Source organism: Thalassophryne amazonica, chromosome 18 (assembly GCF_902500255.1).
Source record: "Thalassophryne amazonica chromosome 18, fThaAma1.1, whole genome shotgun sequence".
In the NCBI taxonomy this organism is placed as follows: Eukaryota; Metazoa; Chordata; class Actinopteri; order Batrachoidiformes; family Batrachoididae; genus Thalassophryne; species Thalassophryne amazonica.
In genome coordinates, this window is record NC_047120.1 from 31,053,683 (window position 1) to 31,066,353 (window position 12,671).

The 12,671-nt window shown below is 40.0% G+C and overlaps 1 protein-coding gene across 4 annotated transcripts in view; it reads left to right on the forward strand.

Annotated features, from left to right (window-relative positions):
* Positions 1-12,671, forward strand: part of ptprea (protein tyrosine phosphatase receptor type Ea) — a 201,916-nt gene that overhangs the window by 158,531 nt on the left and 30,714 nt on the right. For 2 of the 4 annotated variants that reach the window (XM_034193179.1, XM_034193181.1), the window contains 2 exons: positions 3,155-3,199; positions 4,466-4,602. In XM_034193179.1, the coding sequence (XP_034049070.1) occupies positions 3,155-3,199; positions 4,466-4,602 (182 nt within the window). The remainder of the gene's footprint in view (positions 1-3,154; positions 3,200-4,465; positions 4,603-12,671) is intronic. The other 2 variants (XM_034193180.1, XM_034193182.1) reach the window with 1 other exon arrangement.

Below are 12,671 nucleotides of genomic sequence, written 5' to 3' on the forward strand. Positions count from 1 at the left end.
GAAACCACAAATAAAGAACCTGATTTCTAAGGTGTGCACATAAATGTGTTCACTGAACGTTAAAGTGGCCATAGAGAGAACAAAAAAATTCTGTAAAAACTGTATAGCACCTGAAATGCTATTGTATGCATGCCGCATATAATTCATTCCCGCAGTTTAGTTTAGTTTGTAAAAGTTGGCTGGATTCATGTCTCTGGATCCTCAACCTTTGAGATCGAGAAACGCCTGGAAAGAGATTATGAAGTCATGAGGTCGATGAACAGAGGTGTTTGGTGAAGCCAGTATGTTTACAGGACAATGAAGGTCCAAGTCTTTTGGGTATTTGTCCTGCCTTACTATATGGTTGTGAGACTAGGATGCTAACCAGTCACCTAAGGCGAAGACTGGATGTCATTGTACTCTGTCCCTTTGGCGGATTCTTGGGTCCCGACTGAATGACGTTGTGCCAGTCGAGCACTTATGTATCACTTGCATTGTGAAGGAGAGTCATTTATGATATTTTGGTCATGTAGCACATTTTTCTAAGTGTGATCCAGCACATTGGTGCCTTAGTGTTGAGGATCCTAGCTGCTGGGATATCCCAAGGAGATGACCACACTCCACCTGCCTGTGGTACATAAATGGTTACTTTTGAGGGGTGATGATGGACTGTATTTCCGTGATTAAAAGACCGGCCATTTAGTTTTTTCAAACCGTGCTCAGACACAGCACCTAATCGAAGCCTTTAGTTAAGTCCGGTGATTATTATCAAAATGCTGCTTGCTGCCTTCACTGTAATATGGTGCTAGGTTTCACACAGATTGATGGGAGTGACGAACCAAACCACCTTAGATCATAGCCTTCTGTGGAGCCGTGAACCCTCCCCGTAGCCTGGTGCACACCTGCTAAACAGTTGAGACCACAAAGGCTGTGATTGGTCACTTTTATGTTTTCACTCTTTCCTCTCCCATCATATTTTGAAAAGTTTTTGCAGTGGGCTCACAGATTACATTTCAATCATACGAGGTCTGTCCATAAAGTATCATACCTTTTTATTTTTTTTTTAAACTATATGGATTTGATTCATATGTTTTCACATCAGACAAGCTTGAACCCTTGTGCGCATGCGTGAGTTTCTCCACGCCTGTCGGTGACGTCATTCGCCTGTGAGCACGCCTTGTGGAAGGAGTGGTCCCGCCCCGTCGTCGGATTTTCATTGTCTGGAAATGGCGGAATGATTTGGGGGTTTTTTCCATCAGAATTTTTTCAGAAGCTGTTAGAGACTGGCACCTGGAAACTATTCGAAAAATGTATCTGGCTTTCGGTGAAAATTTTACGGGCTTCACAGAGAATAAGGTCTGGTAGTACAGCTTTAAGGACCCCTTTAAGGATGCTCAGCACGCCGTGCTCCGAGCTGCGACGACACGGCACAAGCCACCGGACCATTTCTGAGCTGATGGCTCTGTGGATACGAGACCGTTGTGTGCTCTTTCTCTGGTTATCACAAGAGCTGGACATCAGCCATTTTCCAGCAGATTTCACTTTTAACAAGAGATTTTGTCATGGAAAGCCGCGCGGAGGCTTCGCGCATCACGACCGATTCGCTTTGGAAGCGAGACAAAGGAACACCTCCGTTTCGGCATGCCAGAGGACAGGTTTGGACATGTCTATCTCGGTTTTCAATGCTTACCAGTCCAGTAAGTATCAGTGAAATTGTGGAGAGCTGGACACTTTTCTTATCCCATCAATTGAAAGGATGTTTGGGGATGATGAAATCATTTTTCAAGGTGATAATGCATCTTGCCATAGAGCAAAAACTGTGAAAACGTTCCTTGCAAAAAGACACATAGGATCAATGTCATGGCCTGCAAATAGTCCGGATCTTAATCCAATTGAAAATCTTTGGTGGAAGTTGAAGAAAATGGTCCATGACAAGGCTCCAACCTGCAAACCTGATCTGGCAACAGCAATCAGAGAAAGTTGGAGCCAGATTGATAAAGAGTACTGTTTGTCACTCATTAAGTCCATGCCTCAGAGACTGCAAGCTGTTATAAAAGCCAGAGGTGGTGCAACAAAATACTAGTGATGTGTTGGAGCGTTCTTTTGTTTTTCATGATTCCATATTTTTTTCCCTCTGCTTGGTCTAAAAAAGTAACCGTTACTGACTGCCACAATTTTTTTTCCTGATTTCTTATAGTGTTTCTTAAAGCCAGAAAGTTGCAATTTGAAATGACTTTAGTTTTGTGGCATGTCTGTGATCTGCCTTTTTTTCTACAAAATTAAACAACTGAATGAACATCCTCCGAGGCCGGTGATTCCATAATTTTTGCCAGGGGTTGTATAATAGATTTCAGTTATAACAGACAAAATTCGCTGGTCCACCTGAATCCATTTAATGTGAGTTTTCTTGCATTACGGAAGCAAAAAGTTGCTTTTTCGGGTTGATCTGGTGCATCAAAGTTCACCAGTGTCTGGTTTTATCCTTATTATGTGCACTTTGTGTTGTATTTATAATGAATAAAAGAGGGCGCAGTATAGTCTCGTTTCCACCAAGAGGTCCAGGTCTGCACAGCACAGTATGGTATCTTTCAGAATGGTTAAATATGACTTGGTTTGTATTTCCACTACCAGCAGTGCCCTTTGTTTGGTAGGTGGAGCAAAGTAGACTTTGACATGCACGTCATCAAGATGGGCAGCATGATATCATATCTTTGGTCCTCCGCAATTATCACCAGGAAAGTCTGCACCTCTTCGTGTGACCAAGCTTGGCTCCTTTTTGCTGATATTATTCATTGTGTGGATATTTAAAATGCAGCGTATATTTTTGACAGGATTCTGTATAGTGTGTAAGCTGTTGCAGGGTGATGACGTGGTCCTGTGTTGATATGAGCCAGTCAGTGGACAGCAGAAGGTTAGTTCCTAGTTTTTGTAACCGTTCTGTTATTTTGGTACCCTAAGTAAAGGGTGCCAAAACGTGGTACCATTCGGATCGGTTATTTTGGTACCCGTCCCTAAATCTGAATGTGGAAATGCACAGAATAGCTTTGTGTAACGTGCAGTACCAATCCAGACCACTTGGTGGAAACCAGGCTTAACTGTACGGTGAGTTCTGAACATTGTCTCAGTTTTTTGGCACCGTTTACATGTGCGTGATTTAATGTGTGTTGTGTTTTAGACATTGGATACAGTACTGAGTCATTATACACGACTTTACCTCCAGGTCAGGTATACAGTGTGGCTGGTGTTGGGATCCCTGGGTTACTAACACTCTCACTACTTGCGTGAGTGCTAACACGGTGTCTTTGTGGTGTCTTGGAGAGGTTTCTGTCCACAAACCAGCACGAAGGCGCCGTCTCCTCAGGGGCTTTTGGTTGGCTAATAACTGACACTCCTTATCTCTTTAAAGCTACAGCGTGTAGGACTTATGGGTGTTTATTAGCACAAATAGAGTATAGCATTAATAACTATCTGTTCAACATTTGTATGTAATTTGACAAAAATGAACTGATGTGTGTTGAGAATGAGCCCATCATATCTACATGGGAGTGGGCCCCCCTCATGGAGGCCGTCATGTTCTACTAACATGTTGCTACAGTAGCCCATAAGAGACATACTTACTCCATTTTGCACATTTTACAGTGAGTCTGGAACACTGTCGATAAAAGAAGAGGAATCTGTGGTTGCTTCCCTACACACTGTCCGCTGGTTGCTAATGAAGGTTAAGAAGTTCAAGAACCCTCATTTTTGTGAAATGGAGGATCATACCCTATTTTTTGGAATACAAGTCTGTTTTTTTTGTTTTGTTTTTTCTAACTTGGGAGGCCCTGTGACATACTCCAGTGTGACTTATATACCAAAAAAAAAAAAAAATTACAAGTTTGTTGTTAATAACAGTAATTATAATACAGTATATCAGACATTATATCGGACATTCTCGGGAATCAAAACACTAAACAAAACAAACTCCAACAATAAAAGAAAATGCAAATAATAAGTACACTACAACAGTGAACAAAAAAATCCTAAATTAAAATTACATAACACAGAAGAAAGTGCGACTTATACTACAGAGCAACATATGTATGAGTTTTTCTTCTTTAAGATGCATTTTCTGACAAATGTGACTTACACTCCAGAAAATACAGTTGCCTATTACAAGAAAATGCCCATCGCAGAAGATGCGAAAAATGTAAACAATATCGTAACTGCCAATGGCATAGTGCAGTCTGCAACCTCACCACAAGATGGCACTAAATCCTACACACTGTAGCATTAATGTTATCACTAAGGTGTTGTTGAGCAACATTCAAACAAATTGAATATGTCAGATTTTGGTCATTGTTTTGATACTAATCTGAAAGCCATTCCTGTTTTTACATTACTTTTTTTAATTACAGAGTTGTTGCAAATTTTTTGAAATGTACGAGGTATTTCACAGTAATATTCAGTCCATTGTGGGTGACAGACCGTCTGTTCTCCCCCACAGAGCAACAGACAGTCGTACTCCTGCCCAGATCTCCTTCAGCTGCGAAGACTTACCTCCCCATCCCGGTGGACCACCTGGAGGAGGAGTACAGGCTGCGCTCGGCAGACGACGGCAAACTCTTCAGGGAGGAGTACAATGTAAGCAGTAACAGGTTCTGATAATTGCCCTGTCTGCACAAAAATACTGTTTACTTTGCGAGTGTGGGATTAGAGAGCAGTGGAGCAGAAGCACCAGGATTTACAGGACTGATGTCAGATGGGAAAATGTAACACTGAATTACTGAGGATTAAGATGATCTGTAGGTGAGAAGGCCACTTATCAAGCGGTACCTTTTTATATTGATTTGCTTTTAACTTTGCAGCTCACAAAGCTCAGCATCTTTGTGACAGTAAAGTGAGTTCAAATCAACAAAACTCTTTAGTGAATTTAAATTTTTTTTACAAAGGTCATGTGGTGACACACCTAAAAGCCTCTGCAGTTTATTTTTAAACTGGCACGAAGCGGTCATACATGTAGGGATATTGTTTTCCTCTGTGTCCCTCTGTCTGTCCAAGTTTGAATGAAATAACTCAAATAGTTGGGATACGATATGGACCAAACTTGACAGAGTGACTGAGGGTCAGCCAAGGACAAAGTGGTTTGATATTGAGAAAAATCACATAAAGTCAAAGTCACAGGCCATGGTCAAAATTTTGACCCAGTTCTTTTATACTGTACAGTAACATATCAAAATATGGCTATTTTGAGGGAATTGGTTCCAAATAAACCACAGTGATCATGTAATCATTGGTCTTGGGTGACTTTGAACAATCAAATTATTTACAATGATTATTTTAAGCAACTAGTTAAAATACAATTATGGTAACTGTAAACCACAGACACTACATTTGGTAATATCAATGTTATTTTGGTCACATGACCTTTGATCATGGGTGACCTTGAAAGATCAAAGTCTTTTAGAATGGCATAGGACTTTTGTAAAAATGCAACAATGGTAACTATAAAATAAAAATTTAGGTAATATCAACATACATTTGGTAACATGATCTTAAATCTTAGGTGGCCTTGAAAGGTCAAACTCATTTAAAATGTTTATTTTGGGACAGTATCTCACAGAGTGGCAAATGGTGGTGTACATTGCAATTTTTGGATTCACCAACTTTGTTTGCGAAAATCAAGCCTGTAGTTCACGGAGCGGCGAATGCTGACGAATGTAGCAAATTTCTGCTACCCTTGGGGAAGAACTGCTTTGTCCGGTAGCTGCTGCAGCTATCCTGCTGCAGAAGAGAAGGAAAAAAGGAAAAGTAAGTAAGAAAAAAGAAAGGAACATGAAAAGGTCCACTGTTTGGGTCAGACAGTGGTTGCAAACAAAAAAGAACTTTAGCGATAGGCGTTAACAACCATTTACAAATGCTTAAAACTGCTCTGCAAATGTTTGCAACTGTTGCAGAACAATGGATTCCCTAAGAAGTTTTGAACTTCTTAGGGAATTTATTTGTGACAAGAAATACTGTTTGCAAACTGTTTTGCAACCCTTTACAAACCCTGACGCAACCCAAAATTCATTATGTTTGTCAGCATTTGCCGCTCCATGAGATACGCGCTTTAGGGAATTGGGTAAGGTACAATGGTTACTATAAATCACAATTATTGTTACTGTGAAATACTAATCATCAATGTTCTTTTGTTCACATGACCTTTGGCGACTTTAACATGTCAGTCCCATTTACAATTATAGCTGGTTAAGGAGTTGGTCCAAGATACAACTCTGGTTATTGTGAAACACAAATTATAAGTCCCATTAGCATTCTCTTGTTCACATGAAAATTCAGTAAGGTATATCTTGTGTATTATATTCCAATTCTAAGGTGGAACTATGCCACTATACAAAGGTATATCTAAATATCTAAAAAGGAAGAGTAAAATAGGAGAGTAGAAAAGAGTAGAGTAGAGCTACTTAGGTGCCTGGTCTTGAGAACCAGGGATGATCTTTGACTTTCACAGGTTAAACTGAAGGTCACGACTGCTTAAGCCCCTTTTACACCTTGCCGACCTAGAATTGCGTAATGCAGCATACTGACTACGCCAAGCTTATGTAGCCCTATGCTGAGTTTATGCAGTCCGACGTGGCAATACGCTGAGGGACGCAAAGGGGTCCACGAAATGGATGCAAAAATTTTACCGTGTTTAATTTTTTGGTGGACTTTTAGCATAGAGCACCGAATGCAGTGCTCTACACAAGTCTACACTGCGCTGCTGTATGCACATCTATGCAACACTGCACTACTGTATGTACGTCTATGCAACACTGCGCTACTGTACACCATGCCTCCGCAATTGTACGCAACCCTATGCCAATCAGGCAAATTTTTTTTTTTTTTTTATCAGTACATACCTGCATTGCTAGTTTTTATTCATTCCACTGGACTCTGCTGAACTTTGGTGGCAGTGTAACTTCAAAACCACGGAAGACGTTTATCCCTGTGTACTGCACAATGCAACTCTACAGAGGTCTGGTGTGAAAGGGGCTTTTACTCGGACACGGTGGGTTAAATTTGGACAGAATTTAATCCACCGTGTCATAGGTATTAAAGGCACTGCGCTGCAGTGGTTTGAATCATATTTATCTAATAGACAGTGGTGGGCACACTTCTGATAATCGAAGATAATGTTTTCATTATCGGATTATCTATTTAGATAAATTTAAAAACCATCATCGGACTAATTATCTTCCGATGAATTACCGTCCGATAACTTTTAGACTGATAACGTACTAAACTAAGATGAACAGTGAAAAACATTTTTAAAACTGTTAAAGCTGTTGAGATCTACCTGTTAGAAGTTTCCTAATAGGCATGTTGTTCTACCCTCTGCAATCAGAAACCACTATATCTTCTATAAGCAAAGGAGAACTGGTGACAAAAAAAAAAAAAAGTCATTTCCTTTAACACCATACTAATATAATCGCAATGTCACCAAGTCATCCAGAGGCATACATGTTTAACTTATGGTTCAATTTTTAACCACTCATTTTAGACAAGTTATTTAAAATTATTGTCATGTCTGAAGTTTATAAAGTGAAAATATCAGATATATGTTTTCGTTTTAAAGTAATGTGCTAATTTTTAAGGTTTTGTGAGCACATCCTGTACCAGGCAGCAATGCATTATGGGTAGCATAAGGTAATCTCAGACGTTCACGACAGGACAAATGCATTTCAGACACTCTGTTCAGGGTCCACAGATAACAGCATTAAACTCTAGTGCCTAAAACTCTCGTGAATATATTCTCTGGGTTTATAGACGTTAGTGTATTTGCGTTTGTTAAATTCCACGCATCTTAAATGTAGCAGACACGGATTATCTGGAATTTTGTTTGACATTTTTTCAAGGCTGTTACTGCCATCTACTGGCCAGGAGTGTTTATGACAGTATTAAACGTCTGGGTACATGGCTGCTCTCAAAGTGTTGGTATTGTCCATTGTCCAGGTGCTTTTTGTGTGCATATATGTTAACTTTGTATTCTAAAACTACGGTAGAAGTAATTCCGACTCCTTATTGGTCCACACGAATGAGGTTGGCGCCATGTTTTCGGTTTTTGTGGAAGTGACGACAAGAGAATAAGGCTCCTGATTGGATAGAATTTTAATCAGTATCGCCACCCAAAGGTTTGGCAGACTAATTACAACACATTTATACGGTTCGATGTGGATGGATTTTTTTTAAACGACGTAGTGTGAAGTTTTTTCCCCAAACTGAAAGTGTAAGATATTCGGTTTTACAAATACCCGACAACGTGTGTACATGGCCTTATGTCTGTGAAAGGCACTATATAAATAAATTGACTTACTTACTTACTAATATTGAGTGCACGTTTTACAACATCATAAAAGTTTTAAAACATGCAATTGCAATGACACTTCCAGGGCTCCGTAAAAATGCCTGTTTTTACAAATAAAAATGGAATATTTTACAAAAGCACATTTATCTTTAAACCAACACACATCACATTAACGTGTTGGTTTACATAATGGATTACTGAACCAATCACTGTTTAGCACTTTTACCCAGAATGCTTTGCAGTCTGTGTTTGTTACAAAACCTCAGAATTAGTGCCTTATTCAACATTAAAAGATATATGTTATATTTTAACTTTGTACAAATGACAGAATTGACATTAATGGAGTTATTCTATCAGTATTTTCAAAAAACCATAAGTTAGTATGACTTTATTTTTCAAGACCTCCGCCTGACCGGAGTGTTGAAGTTGATAGGGAGCTGGCTTTATGACTGCTCTTGGTGTGTATCTGTGGTGGGAGCGCTGTTGTAAACAAGAGCTTCCAGCAGGCGCAGAATGTTGATAGAAAAATGATTATGATTAGTAAAGAGTTTTTGTGGGTGCTCTCAGGATTTGTCTGTGCTGCTTCCTGCAGGGGGCAGCATGGTCAAACATTCTTGCTTATTCTTTAGCTCTTTTACCACCTTTGATGCTTTTAAAAGCGATCGTCTTAAAAATCAATTTCAGCTCTTTAGTAACTGCAAATGTCCCATAGACAACACCGGAGTTTATCGGTTATCGATTATCTGTAACTTCCGATACATTTTTAGGTGGTTTATCGGTTTATCTTTATCAAAGATAACTTTTCAGTTATCTTATTATCTGTTATCAAAGTAAATTTTTTGGTTATCTGTGCCCACCACTGCTAATAGATTACAATTTGTTCATGTAAATGGGGAGTCTTCTTCAGGGACGAAGGTTAATTATGGAGTTCCACAAGGTTCTGTACTAGGACTGATTTTATTCACTTTATACATGCTTCCCTTAGGCAGTATTATTAGAAAGCATTGCTTAAATTTTCATTGTTATGCAGATGATACCCAGCTTTATCTATCCATGAAGCCAGAGGACACACACCAATTAGTTAAACTGCAGGAATGTCTTTCAGACATAAAGACATGAATGACCTCTAATTTCCTGCTTTTAAATTCAGATAAAACTGAAGTTATTGTATTTGGCCCCACAAATCTTAGAAACATGGTGTCTAACCAGATCCTTACTCTGGATGGCATTACACTGACCTCTAGTAATACTGTGAGAAATCTTGGAGTCATTTTTGATCAGGATATGTCCTTCAATGCGCATATTAAGCAAATATGTAGGACTGCTTTTTTGCATTTGCACAATATCTCTAAAATTAGAAAGGTCTTGTCTCAGAGTGATGCTGAAAAGCTAATTCATGCATTTATTTCTTCTAGGCTGGACTATTGTAATTCATTATTATCAGGTTGTCCTAAAAGTTCCCTGAAAAGCCTTCAGTTAATTCAAAAGGCTGCAGCTAGAGTACTGACAGGGACTAGAAGGAGAGAGCATATTTCACGCATATTGGCTTCTCTTCATTGGCTCCCTGTTAATTCCAGAATAGAATTTAAGATTCTTCTACTTACTTATAAGGTTTTGAATAATCAGGTCCCATCTTATCTTAGGGACCTCATACTACCATATCACCAGGGTTCAATTTTAGCGGTTACCCGGGAACCCGTGGCACCCTACTTTGGGGGTGGGCACATAACTCTTTACACTTGCATTCCCGACTGGAATCCACCTTTTTTATTTCATAACTGTACAGAAATCTATCAAATTTGGGCAAAATTTGCGCAGAATTTGACTTTCTGAGACCGACACATACACAAAACGTCATCAAAAAATGTTCTTCTCCTCTGTTTGTAATGCCGTGTTTTATTATACACAGATCAAATGTTTTTGAGGGAAGAGCGAACAGCAGCCAACGGAGAGTTTTTTATATTTCTCTATGTGCGCGTGCGAGCAAATCATCATTATTTTATTTATTAACTACACAGATGTATAATAAAAGCAAATGGTGACTGGTTTATAAACACAATTATGACAGAGTTTTTGAGGGAAGAGCTGCCTTAGATTCTGAGCTTAATTCTGATTCTGAGGAAGAACACCTTGAAGTGCTGCAGAGAATGGCAGATGACCATGATGACTGCTAATAGATTTTCTGTAATCACAAGTGTAATCAACACTCATGGCAGCCATGATTGTTAATGGGCTGGATGTTTAATAAAACATCGGCAGCTGAGATGACCCCATGCCAATCTGCCTGTGCATATTGGCATGGGGTCATCTCAGCTTCTGACAAGGTTAGAAAATTTCGAAATTTCAGAAAATATTACTCCAAAAACACAAAAATTCCCTTCCATAATTTCATCCTGTCTGATGAAGGGCGAGGCCCGAAACGTCACCTTTGGTGTGTTATTAAATGCTTGTCTGGGAGCTAACTGGCTGTGCCCATCTCTTTCGTTTTTTGTTCTTCCATAATTTCACCCCAAATCTGCCCCAGATATCACCAGAATGCACAATTTGCATCCTTTTATATCAAAATTTTGTGGGGGGGCATGCCCCCAGACCCCCTAGTTGCTTTGCCGCTATGCTGCGTAGCGGTAGGTTTGGTACCAAACTTTTCTGAGGGGCACCAAACTTTTCAGATTTTGGTACCCTTAAGGCACACAACTATTTATTCTAAAAGGCAAACCCTGCATATGACCCCAATAGAGCGCTTCGCTCTCAGACTGCAGGCTTACTTGTAGTTCCTAGGGTTTTTAAGAGTAGAATGGCAGGAAGAGCCTTCAGCTTTCAGGCTCCTCTCCTGTGGAACCAGCTCCCAATTTGGATCAGGGAGACAGACACCCTCTCTACTTTTAAGATTAGGCTTAAAACTTTCCTTTTTACTAAAGCTTATAATTAGGGCTGGATCAGGTGACCCTGAACCATCCCTTAGTTATGCTGCTATAGACTTAGACTGCTGGGCGTTTCCCATGATGCACTGTTTCTTTCTCTTTTTGCTCTGTATGCACCACTCTGCATTTAATCATTAGTGATTGATCTCTGCTCTCTTCCACAGCATGTCTTTTTCCTGACTCTCTCCCCTCAGCCCCAACCAGTCCCAGCAGAAGACTGCCCCTCCCTGAGCTTGGTTCTGCTGGAGGTTTCTTCCTGTTAAAAGGAAGTTTTTCCTTCCCACTGTCGCCAAGTGCTTGCTCATAGGGATCGTTTTGACCGTTGGAGTTTTTCTGTAATTATTGTATGGCTTTTGCCTTACAATATAAAGCGCCTTGGGGCAACTGTTTGTTGTGATTTGGCGCTATATAATTAAAATTGATTTGATATGATTGATCAGGCGTCAAGGCCACACGGAACCATGTGTTCTGGTAACACTGAGTCACGAAGAAATAATTTGCATGACTTTGTCTTGAACATACAGTATAAGGTGCAGGTGTGCAGGTGGAGTGTGACAGGGTGCTTAACCACCAATGTCCAGGAGATGACTTATTGTCTACACCTGTGGTGGTGCTGCTTCGTGCATAAACATGCACATTTTTCATGACCCAGAAAACACTGCAGCCTGTATGAGATGAGGATTAGAGACACGTCCTCTCACAAGGTCATATCACACATCTTTTAGGAAGCTAAAGTCAATGTCCAGGTCTATTAAATAATCACATTGGTCTTTGTTTGTATGTTTGTTTGTTTGAACTCAACATATAGTATTATGTTACTCTGTGTGTGTTTTTGTAAATGCAAAAGCTCCACAACGATACATATACTCAACAAAAATATAAACACTTTTGGTTTTGCTCCCATTTTGTATGAGATGAACTCAAAGATCTAAAACGTTTTCCACATACACAATATCACCATTTCCCTCAAATATTGTTCACAAACCAGTCTAAATCTGTGATAGTGAGCACTTCTCCTTTGCTGAGATAATCCATCCCACCTCACAGGTGTGTCATACCAAGATGCTGATTAGACACCATGATTAGTGCACAGGCGTGCCTTAGACTGCCCACAATAAAAGGCCACTCTGAAAGGTGCAGTTTTGTTTTATTGGGGGGGGATACCAGTCAGTATCTTGTGTGACCACCATTTGCCTCATGCAGTGCAACACATCTCCTTCGCATAGAGTTGATCAGGTTGTCAATTGTGGCCTGTGGAATGTTGGTCCACTCCTCTTCAATGGCTGTGTGAAGTTGCTGGATATTGGCAGGAACTGGTACACGCTGTCGTATACGCCGGTCCAGAGCATCCCAAACATGCTCAATGGGTGACATGTCCAGTGAGTATGCCGGCCATGCAAGAACTGGGACATTTTCAGCTTCCAAGAATTGTGTACAGGTCCTTG